This window comes from Bombus pascuorum, chromosome 3, assembly GCF_905332965.1.
Source record: "Bombus pascuorum chromosome 3, iyBomPasc1.1, whole genome shotgun sequence".
Lineage (NCBI taxonomy): Eukaryota > Metazoa > Arthropoda > Insecta > Hymenoptera > Apidae > Bombus > Bombus pascuorum.
This window is the reverse complement of record NC_083490.1, coordinates 3610391-3623021: the sequence shown is the minus strand read 5'-3', so window position 1 is coordinate 3623021 and position 12631 is coordinate 3610391. Positions and strand designations below refer to the sequence as shown.

General features: G+C 38.2%; 1 protein-coding gene across 8 annotated transcripts in view; it reads left to right on the top strand.

The window, feature by feature from the left end:
* Window positions 1-12458, top strand: part of LOC132905554 (uncharacterized) — a 356111-nt gene extending 343653 nt beyond the window's left edge. For all 8 annotated transcript variants that reach the window (XM_060956960.1, XM_060956961.1, XM_060956958.1 and 5 more), the window contains 3 exons: window positions 3609-3775; window positions 5002-5065; window positions 5440-12458. In XM_060956960.1, the coding sequence (XP_060812943.1) occupies window positions 3609-3775; window positions 5002-5065; window positions 5440-5484 (276 nt within the window). In that variant the 3' untranslated portion in view covers window positions 5485-12458. The remainder of the gene's footprint in view (window positions 1-3608; window positions 3776-5001; window positions 5066-5439) is intronic.
* Window positions 12459-12631: the final 173 nt, after the last annotated feature.

The following is a 12631-nucleotide window of genomic DNA, read 5'->3' as shown; positions in this document are numbered from 1 at the left end:
GATTCTCTAAATGTACTATGTGCATCGTACGAAACCAGTGAAATTTCAAAGTGTTTATCAAGCACATATGATACGGTCGTAAAAATTTCCTGTGATAAATGTCGGAATACTTTTGTTGACCGATGTACGTCGCTCTGGTCCATTTTCGAATCTCACCGACTGTTGTGAAAGGCAGCAAGGTAATAAAGTTGCAGGATTTCAAGGAACGTTAAATAATTTCCACGGTTGAAGTGGTTGGTTGGCTAAACAGCGTGTGCAGAATAGGGCAGACCAACCGAGAGTCACTTGACCCACATACCACGATGTATCCCGGTCGAAAATCGCGCAACCAGGAACGTGTCTCGCATTTGGAAATGAACCGCGACCCAGAAACTTTCCCCTGAGCTTTTCCCGTCTCCAGGAACGTCGGCCACGGATTCTTATTTCCGTTGTCGCGCTCCAGCCTCGACCTTCCATCGTAGTACGCACCGGCCCGTTCCACGAGTTTCTGGTGCCGTTGAAACCGTGTTTCCGCTTCTTTCGCTCGATGTTCTTCGTTCGCCGGAGAGGAAAATTGTTAACGAAAGTTTCGCGACGATCGAGGATGGGTAGGGAACCTTGTTCCTGGTATTTCGGACGATGTTGACGAAACGTTAACGATATTTTTATCATGGAAAAGAAATGTTTTCCTCTGGTCATTGTTTCTTCAGCTTCTATCGTATTTGTAATTTATTTATTCGTTGAATTGTTGTTAGGGTTCCGAGAGCAGAAAGTTGAGGTATTCAGAAAAGAGATAGATTACTTGGAATTTGGACTCGTTTCATCGGGGTGAATTTTGTTTCTATATAAAGAGATCGAGTGACGTTAGCGTTTCTTAAATTAGACACTCGTGAGAGGAGAAATCAAGTACAATTATTGCACAAAAAGCATATGATGTATGATTTATGAGGAGTTTGCTCGATGCACACGTTGCGAAAGAAAACGACGTGCTTGGAAAGCATCATTAATCATCGCGTCTTGAAAAACGTTCGCTTATTTGGCAAGTGAACGTTCCATCTCGAAGGGGTTTGCAAGGTGCGCTCTAAATTCCCCCTTATATGGTAGAAATTCTCTATTTAATTTAAAAAATCTTCCTCGTATCTGGAATATCGAATATCCTATGAAATTTGTCACGAAAATGTTCATACTTGATTACTATTATCGTGCTTGTGAGTTTTAAAGAAAAATTTAAAGAAAAGAAACGACAAACTGTGTAAAATATCATAACTTAAAGAAAGCAGTAATTGAAAAAGATAATATCGTGGTAAAAATGAAAATTCTGTCAGAAAATGAAGAATAACAATATTTTAGTAACGACAAATGTTTTATAGAGAAGAAAATCAAAAATCGTGTACTTAGGAAGATATGCAATTTGTCGCAGGTTCGTGGAACGCATATAGTTAATTAAAAGACCCTAATCTAGCAAATGGTTCACGTTTCATTAGCGGGAGAACCAGTAGACGAATTCTCGACTTGCGGCTAACGATTTCGTTTAAGAAAGAGAATAATATGATTGCAGAATTACAAGCGAGGCAAAAGAGTTTAATAAAACGGAACAGAACTAAAGGCGAGATTTAATTTCGGTGCACTTAGGCGCTCTCCCATAGATGGTGACGGAATAAGCCTGGCTTCAATCCGTCGAATGGATAATTCCATGAAAATCACCAGAAGTGGATACACTTCTCGCTACGAACGTCAAATAGAATTGCAGAATATTACATGAAAAGGAACTCGAAGGATCCATTTCTCTTGGGAATTCATGGAATTAAGTTTAACAAAATTTTTATATTCTTGTGTCGTATTTCTATATTTTATCGGATATGAGAGTAAAGTTTTTTTATTTTTTTTTTCTTTTTTTTTCATATGCAAAGTATCGAACCTACATATATTTTTCATCGTGTCAAGAAGAAATTCTCTTATGCTCGAGCGTCGCTATTCGACGACGCGAGATGAAAATAGCGTAAAAGCGTTTTGACAGGCGAAATCCCGTGATAGAAAGATATCTTTAGAGAAGATACACTTGTATTCTAGATGCATGCACGTAGATTTCGCGTTTTCCCCGAGAATGAATGGTACACTCGATGGATATGTCTTAATCTCGACGTGAACATCGATACTCGCCGCGTTCGGAAGTTATCCGAGACAGTTAACATCTCGTAACTAAATCACTCTTGGCATTTCATTTTCCCTTTAGAATTCTATTATCGTACGATAAAACGTGTAATTTTTTCCTCTGAGAAAAATAAAATAAAATTAGTTTCTTCTTTGAAGAAAAATTTATTTGAACGTCTCTTTAAAGAGACCTTTGATTAGTTAAATAAACGATAAAGAGTACATTGATACGTTATTATCGCAGAAATCGATTTCGACGAGTAAATAACATGTAATCATTTTCGCATCATTCTCTGTACATAAATCACGCCTCCTTGAGCTTTGATCGACAGAAAGCAGTAGCTTCGAGAACCACATTTAGCTGAGTGCTCGAAACTTTTTACTATCTGCACCGTGTGGCATATGGATGAAACAGCGTTCGTTGTTCAAACAGCGCTCAAAATAAAAGTTCCCGGCTGCGTAAACAACGTCGTAAAAAATATCGTGAATGAACGATGCACGCCTGTCTCATCCATATGCTTTAGAAACGCATCTATAAAAGTCGTTGCACGTTGTAGAAATTAAAAAAAAATAAGATCACCCTACTTTGTTAAAAACTCTGCAAACCTATGGAACTCTCCCGTGATTAAAAAGATTACAAACGTGTCTTTACTCCTTCCACACCATGTACAGAAAACCATAAAGTACCTAAAGCAATTTCCTATTTTAAAAAATCCCATGAATTATCCAAGGAATCCATAGATATCGAGATCGTAAATTACGTTGTTGAATGGTTCTATCCACTGACGTATTTATGTCCAGGGTTGCACACATTTTACAGCAACCTTTTGAATTTCAGACTACAAAAATTTTGTATTAAAAGCGCGCTGCTTTTTCATTATAGGCTACTTCTTTTTTCTTTTTTTTCTAAAATGTCTCCGATTATTTGCGATCTTTTAGTCGCGTCTTACGAAGAACCGTTGAAATCCTGAGAATTATATCGTCGTAAATCTAAACAATCTTTCTAACAACATTACGAATACAGTAGGGAAAATATTCAGTGCAAGGAGAAATGTAAACTTTTATCCATATTATTTCTGCAAAAGAATATCTACACGTTTTACCAAAAAATCCCAAAGATATCGTAGATCTCTACAAAATTCCTATAGAAAATTGTTCCAAGTGTTCCGATGGTTCTAATATTAAATACTCTTTACCACAAACTACCCCTATTTCATTTTACGCTTGTTTCACGAGCCAATCTAAAGATCAAACAATTCCTTCATCAAAACTACTACCTCACACCTAACCCCTAAGGAGTAAAGGCCATAAACAATCTGTGAATGGAGAGTTCCAATATTTGCAAAGCGTGCAGGGACGTTTATGAAGTAAACGCGGGAAGAGGACGCGTTAGTACCGTTTCTCCGCTAGGACATCCTGTCTGGTCTGTCTTGGAGCTTGCTTGAGCCTTGCATGGCGGGTCATGGTTCCTGTTTCAGGCCGCGGCAGCAGCAGCTGCAGCGTCACCGTTGCTGAAGACGCCCCTCTCGACAGCTCAGCAGGCCACCTACGCAGCTGCAGCGACCTACACGGCAGTGGCTGCGCGCGCATACAGCGCAGCTGCAGCTGCGGCACAACCGGTCGCAGGATATGCCGCAGTCGCGGGGTAAGCGCACCACTACTCCCTTCGAAAGGCCTCCTTCGCCTTATCCCTCGGGCTCTGTTCTCCTATCTTCTCTTCCTTCTTTATGCGACATACTATAACCCTTACGTTCTTCGACGTCGCGTGGGATCTTCTTTTTTTTTTTCCTTCTTTCGAGACGAGACGCGCTTTTCAACCACGATCGACGAAGAGATTCGGTTTAATTATTAAGCGATTTGAACTTTTTCTGAATTTTACCGGGAGCTAGTAATTATGGAGAAATTAACTGGAATTTCGTTAATTAGATATTAGTCGATTGCCTTTTAAGGGATATGAATCTTTGGATATTGGGATTTTTTTTATTATTTTTTTTTATTAACAATTCCGATATCAGAGATTTGCTTTGATTATTTAATTTAGTAGAGTTGCATCGATACTCGAATTATAAAGAGATTAATTCTTGAGGATTTTCTAATCGGATTTTGATCAGTTGTTTTTTCAAGGGATTTTAATAGTATAATGTAATAGCATTAATAGTAATAGTATCGATATAAGAGATTTGCTTTGATCATTTCGACAATGTTAGCGTCGTATTGATACTGTGATTATGAAGAAACTAATTGAGTAAATTCAATGAGGTTTTTATAGTTGGTTTTCAATCGATATTTTTTTCAACAATTTTAATCCTTTGACTTTTGGGATTTTTGTGATATCATTGGATTTCGTTTGGTTATTTCGGGGAGAGTAGTGTTGTTAGGAATTAACGCTGCGATTATAGTGAAAATTAATTTCTCAGAATTTTAGAATCTGATTTTGGTCGACTATTTTTTAAAGGATTCCTACCCTTCGATATAAAATATTGAGGAAGAGATCGAAGATTCTTACGATATCATCTTGCTGTTATTTTTTATTTGTTCATGAATCGAGAAGACTGTATCTATTATAATTCTATATTTATCATATTCTACGAATCTAACTTCAGATATATGGAAAAAGATGTACAGTCGGAGTCCATTCCTCCCAGAAGAACTCGTCGTCGTGGTCGAGCTCTTAGGAGTCGCAGACACGTCGAAAGTCAACAACCTGATGATACTCTTACCGAAAAACCTGGTAGTCCTATCGAAAATCCTTAGATAACATCCTAAGTTTGTATCTCCTTTTATCTGCTTATCCTTTATTCCTTAACAGGCATCGATTAATTTACAATCACAGAATGGATACTTAATATGTTTCAATGTTGATGTTTACAGTTACGGGCGTGAATACGCCGATCCCTACCTTGGACATGGTATTGGACCAGTAGCTGGCTATGGGGTAAATGCAATTTTTCACCTCTCAAAACGATAAATAAATAGAATAACTTTAATTTCTGATACTTTTGTAAATTTATCGTTGACAATTAATAACTAAACCGTGGCTATTTCTTTTATTTCTAAACATTTTCGTAAATTTATTACCAATAATTAATAACTAGTATATGGACGTTCATGGAAATGTATAATTTCGTGAAATTAAACAAAGATTCCCTTTTTATTTAACTCGTTCAATTTTATAACAAGTACTGTACTTTGGATGTTTCAAATATCTCTATTCTTAAATATTCGCGATCTGTGAAAAAAGAGGCGGAATCGTCGATCATAAAATTAAAATATAACTTCAATTGATGGAAAAATGAATCTTTTTCACAGGCAACCGTGTACAGAGGCGGCTACAACAGGTTCACGCCATACTAAGGATCGTCAGATATCAGAGCGCGAGCCTTCCAAGTACACCGTTATACTCAGCTGAACATGACTAAAATAAAAAGAAATCGACACAATCATCATCGTCATCCGCCATCGATCACGATTAGCCCACGAAGCGATGCCTGGACCCTCCGCGCATGCTGACGCTAGCCTTCTTCCTAGCACCGATACGAAATCATTGGCTTCGGCTCTCGTCGACGCGGAACGAAAGCGTGTCTTTCATCCTGAAATCATCCGGCCATTATGGACAACGTTCCAATAAAGCCAGAACTACCGAGTCGACTACGAACGTGCCACGCATAAGTAGGAGAAAAATTTGAAAATTGTTTTCGAAACGAGTACGTTAAAGTTACACACAGTCGATCACAGGGAAAATAGAAGAAGGAAACCCGTAGAGAAAAGGAAGAGAAAGAAATTTGCTTAATCGTTACAGACGAAAGAACGATCGAATGCATTAAGCGACTGATAGACGAAGAGATAGAAGGTTAAAGATCGAAGCAAGATGATATAGAACACTCTGAATTTAAATTAGATCGAAAGCGTGCTTCTCAGTTGGAGATAATTTTCGATTGGGGTTGATCGACCAGACGACAAAGGTCTGTCGAAGCGTCGTCGAACTTTCGAACTCTGATCGATAATAAGAGGGTTGCGAGGAAGGACAGAAATGTATGGCAGACAGGGAAATCGGTAAACTGAATTAGCGGACAAAGGGGACAGATTAAATTGAGTTTTGTTGGAAACATGTTAAACATCCGAGCAAACGGTCGTATCGAGCGTCTTAAGAAAAATATAAATATCCGGCGAAAAATCAAAGTTACAAGTTAGATGAAATAGAATCGAAACGTTCGAAAGCTGTTGAAATTCGTGTGTAAAGGGAACGTGGCATCGCGTCATTAAACTATCAGTTCGTATCGGAGTTCGGACCCGGCAGCCATTCCGACTTTACGAAGTTGAATGACAAAGGGGCAAATGTGTCGAATCCAGGCGGTGTACGTGTATATATAATTGTGTATATACGTATATATAATATAAGTAGATAGATATAGATAATTGATCTCTCTAGAAATCAATTGTAATTATGCAATTCGTTGCTCGTGCACGTTTCTATAATCGTTCGGGAGAAACTTTTAAAACGCGACCCGGCAGGAATTTTTATCACTAACGAAACCGGGACTATTTAGATCACATTACAAAGTTTACGTATCATCGCGATGCGATGTTATTCATTGAAATCCAAAAAGAATAAGAAGCATTCAATGGCAAATATGAATATACAAAGAATTTTGTACATAATTCATTGACAATTCGCTAAACTATAAAAACGAAATCTGAAATTAAGAAACGAGTAATCAATCGTTTTCTTTCGTGTCTCTTTTTTAATATTATTACTATTACTATTATTTACATTCGTCCGTCGTATGGACGAAATTTTATGTTTAATTGCCTGCGTTAACAGGTATTTCCTAATCATGAATGACAAACACCAATTATCAAACGCGTGATAAGACGTGCAAGAGGTAGAGGAAACTCTCGCTAATGGCTGCCGGAAAGGAACTCTTCCTTCGTGTCGACGAGGTACACGCGACTTCCGGTGACAAACGCCACGCTCGTTAATCGGCGAAGAAAAATACGCGAGACCCTCTTTAGGTAGCTAGACAAGATTTTAGAGGAGAGAAAACGACGAGAGCGACGAAGCAGTTACGCGTGACCGGTAGGGTTTCTATGCCAAATATGTGTGTGTCTATGTTGCGCGTGTGTGTGCGTAGATTCGCGAAACGAACCGCATCTGTAAAGAGTAGAATAGTAAATGTGGCTGAAGGGAGAGAGAGAGAAAATCCCTTGAATAACTTCTGACAAAAGCAAGATTCTGGCAAACAGAATCTAGTCAAATCAGTCTCTACCGGTTCCTAATCGAGATTATGACAATGTAACGCAGCTTTTCTCCTAATACTCACGGCCTTGTCGACGGCTCCAATGGAAAATGGAACGTGACAGCCTTCTTTTTTTTTTTTTCTTTTTATAGTTAATGAAAATTACCTTTTAAGGATGGTAATCTTTGTTTGAATTTTGTGATGTTTGAAGCTCGTCGATCGAGGTTTCTACGCTCTCTTATTTTTTCTTTTAACTACTTTTTGGTGGAGGAATTGGAATAGAAATTAATTTATGGTGTTAGTAAAACTTGGTCTCTAATTCGAATCTCTCCGATTTGGAATACTCTGAATACGTGAAATTGTCACTTGATTCATACAAAACGTGAAACTCTTTTGTACGATGTTAATCGACGAAACGATTCCTATTCCTCGATGAACTAAGTGTTCGCGTACGAATAGCAATTTTCGTCCAGCATTACGATATTCGTTTGCAAAAGATAGACACATTGTAACGGAGCTCGAGTGATCGAGGGCGCTGAAATTGATAGACTGATCCTTTGAATTCTTATGCGATCTTTTGGACAGCTTTCGCAGAGAGCTATTAGGTTCCTTATGTGATATTTCCAATATTATTTCTCGACTAGAAATTAACTACAGCTATCGAGGATATGTTTTACTGTTCTACGTAGAGAACTAAACTCATTTACATATATATATAAACAACATATATATGTGTGTATATATATAATATGTACACGTATGTATACACGTTATTTTTTGCATTTTTCATTTCAAACGACGAACGATGATTTCGTTCAAGTTTAAAGTTCCTCGGATTTCTACCGCATTCTCGATCACAGAATCTGATTTCTCGATCGGTCGGAAAAATCGTTTTTTGCTAAACGTAATCACAAAGGCAAACGAGAGAGAATTATAGAACGAAAAAGAGGGAGGGAGAGAGAGAGACTCACACACACACAGAGACACACATAAACACAGAGTACTCCGAAGCAGAGAGTAAAAAGAAAAAAGAAACGCGATAGGGAAATGGTACGCACATTGAGCCGAGTGAGTGATAATCCATGTTGAACAGAAAAAAAAAAGTTCTAGTTAAGTGGAGATTTATCGTAATAAATATATACATATATATAAATAAACATATAGGTAAGTCGTTGCGTGACTCAACGTGGAGCGTAAGTGAGGAGGAATGCGAGTGGCCACGAGTGAATGAACTTGAGTGTGAAAGGGAGACATAAAAAGAAACTGATGAGGAAGAAAGAAACGACGAAACGTGAGGAACAAAATGGTGAAGGAAAAGAAACGCGATGGATAAGGAGGGTGGGGGTTGGGGCAAAGTATGACACAAAGAGTCGTGTTAAATAGCCAAATATGACAAAGATGTTCTTTTCTTTCTCTTTTTTTTTTTTTTTGTTTTTTCTTCTACTTCTTCTATTGTATTTTGTTCTTTTTTTTCTACTTAGATAAAAAACGCGACAGCAGTAGTTAAACTAACCGACGTGCTTAAACGCGACGTAGTTGGTTTACTGTCGTCGAGTAGATTTTAAAGCTCTAATCTATCGTTAGGATAATTGTCTAGGCTAGGAAGAGAGGCAAAACGGCCGGTAATTGTTTCTCGAACCGAAATTGGCCGCTAATTAAGAAGATACGTATTCTCATTCTCATTTTTTCGTTTTTCTTTATTTTTTATTTTTGCGTGTGCGAACGCCAGTACATGTAAATAACGTAATTAGGGATCGACTGTGATCGATTTCGTCGAGCACAAAAGAAGGGAATAAGGAGCTAAACCGAACAATTCAGAACATACTCATTGATTCTTGTAACGTTAAATTAACGAGCGTAGATTTTAAAGGAGAGAAACTGTAGAAACGAGGCGAAGCGAAAAATAAGCGATGATAAAGGAAACACAAGATATATGCTAGTGATGCACGAGAATGATAATGTTCGAAGAAGCGAGAACGAAAGGATAGTTCTTGGGAATTCTCTGTTTGACCGCGAGAGACATTCCCAGCATCGAAAAGAGACTCTTTACTCTTCGAACCTTGGTCGCTTATTCGCGACTCGTTCCTCTCGGAACGAACACATTTTTCATATACGTAAAGCTCTCGAGATTCTGTGTGCTCGAAAATGATATATCGATATTAAAAAGGAATACTACGCTCTTGATCGTGTTCGTTCGCTGAGGAACACGCGCCAAAAGCGGAGCAACTAAGCAAGAAAGATCTATCCCTGTATATTGTACACTGTAATTACAATTTATACTTACTCGTAATCGATACCTTTATCGGTAGGCTATTACAACTAGTGGCTAGCGTAAGTCAAGCTCAAATCTAGGCGAGACCCACCGTCTTCGCGTCTTTATTCTTCGTCACGAGTGCACAACTCCCATCTCCCGATATTCCTCCTCTTGTTCCGGACTTTTATCGTTTTCTCCAGCGTGTTCTCCGATTGCGTACGCAGGCCTACCGTACACGATTCCCGTTATATTCACGATTCACGTCGTTGAGCTTACATTTTTCATTAATTTCATTTCACTTTCCACTGTGATTCTTTTCTTCGGTTGCTTATTAGCTTTGTTCGTAAAACGTCATTGATACAAATATTCCTGGGCATCTCGCGAAATTAATAACGCGTCCAGGCGATCGACGGATCGTGCTCTATAAATATAATTCAATTGTAAAGCCGATTAATTTAGATTCGATTTAGTTGTAGTAGTTTGTTTCTTCGACTCCGGCATCCCTTGGGGTGTTTCGTGAAACTAATCATTGGAACGAGTTCAGTGCATAGAAACGATAGAAAGATCCGCGATCGATAATACGTTTTAGTGACAGATACTCGAGATGACTATTTTAGATTCGAACACGACTTTCTTAAAGAAAGGTTGACTGTAAATAATCACGTGAGCACCGAGAAAACCTACTTCTATCGATTCTATGTACTGAACTCGATCTTCCTATATTCGCCACATTTTGCGAAACACCTTCAATATTTATCTATAGGAAAATTTATCTATATACAGAATAATGAATCAATCGTTGTACAAAGAGGAATTTAATGAAATTAGAGGTAGCCAGAAACACGAATAGATTAGAATAGTATCTGTTTCTGAGTCTCTTAGAAGAATCGAGCATTTGTCTCGACGATAGAACCACAGATACTAGTCTTCTTCATACTTCTAGAAACTAACTTATAATATTCGCCAAACAAAAAAAAAAAATCGTGCTTCGGCGTAGAATCCTCTCTTCGTGAATTGTACAAAATAAAAAAGGATCTGCTAATAACTGTAATTTTAACACGCACGATTCGATCGTCGAACGCTTTGGACGAATCTATGAAATTCGAATTAAAAAATATTATAAGTGAATGAGAGAGAGAGAAAGAGAGAGAGAGAGAGCGAGAGAGAGAGAGAGAGAGGAAGACAAGCCAAATATGCGAGGTAGAACGTCAAAATTTCAAATTGGAAAAAGCACAGTCGACTAATTCGTCCCATTTGTGCCCACGTGTCATTTTTACGTTCTCCTTTTACGTTGATCCGCGTACGTTCTCGAGTGCTAGCGGATAAATCGCATTGTAAAATAATCCAATACGATCGATACGCACCGTAACGTTATACATATATAAATATATGATTCTACTCTAATTATTATTAAAGGCAGTACCGTAAACGGGATTTTTAAAGTGAATCTAGATGACTACATGACTTACGTAAACGACACATCTTTACGAGCAACATATCCTAGCGTACTAGGCGGCGTCGTGGCCAAGTTCAGCTCGAAATCCTCGTAGATCCTTCGCTGACGAGATATTTGCGATTCGTCTACGCGACAACGCACATTTCCGCTCTCTTATTCCGGAAACTCTCTGGTGTCGTCCTTCCGCAATATACCGGGGACACATGAAAAACGCGTGGTGCCGAATACACCTTGGAGGCCAGCATCTTCGAGGATTTCGAGCACGACTCTCATGGCCATCTTCTTTTTTCGAATTATCGCGAGGCAAAGACAGAAAATGAACGACAAGTGAGAAAAAGAAGATAAGAAGAAAATTAACAAGTAAGGGATGTTCCATGACATTAGGGCGTTATTACGGTAATAAGTCTAACTTCTTAGAGTCGTGAATGAGTGAATGATATTATGAAGAGACGATATGTGTCCGTGTATCGTGTGCTGAATGAGCGTGATGATGCTTTTGGACCTCGTCGAATCGCCGCGACGAACACAGAGAATAGAGAACTCTCGGACGTATTTGTTTCTAGGGACGAAATGAGAATAACTGGAGCGATTAAGTTAATTAGAGGATAGAATGTGGATGGAAATGCGCGCGATTCGATGATATACAAAATGGAGGGACGATAGAGATAACGTTTCGACAAACGAGGATACCAGTTAAAAACAGAAAACGTGGATAAAAAAAAAAAAAAGAAGAAAAGAAAGAATGAAATTTAATACAAACTAGAGAACATCGTAAAAAGAGCTAAATGCCACCTGTTTTTTCGCTTTTCTCGCAGTGTAAACGGATTCGCAACGGGAGACGCGTGCGAATCGTCATTTGGTTTCCGGCTGCGAATCCAACTCCGGAGGAAATAAAAAGAATAACGCTAAAGCGAGCGTAAATGACTTTTTGCGCCAAGAAAAATGCAGAAGAGTTGAGCGTTAGCATATTCACGCATCCGCGGAACACACATTTACACGCGATGGAAATTCGACGACGAGGAAGTAATCTATGAATCTGCAGGAAAAGAAAGCAAAAAAGCAAAAAAAAAAAATAAATTAATTAAATAAATAAGAATTAATTATAACGAAACGTCAGGTACATGAAGTAACAAAAAAAATATATACAAAAAAAAAAACATGTCGAGAGAACAAGGATACGGTCAACTCGAAAACTTTAGTTGCAAAATACTGATAGGAGTACACGGGGTGTCTTACGGAACACCTTTATCATTGTCTGATTTGATGATATTTTGTAAGTCTGGACCAGTTGTTAGGTTCTTATTACTCCCATAGCGACTTCTTATGGCGTATTTTCTCTGTATATTGTCAATGTTTATTATTAAATATTTTTCAAATAAAACTCATCGTCTTCCATTCTGTTACATCCACCCTTGACATTAACCCTGTTGCGTTCTTTCCACCGATCTTATCTTTCTATCGTTAAAAAATTTCTCAACTATGAAGATAAGATGAAAGATAAAATCGTCATTGGCATGTTTCATCTCACGATCCACAATTTTATGCATAGAACTC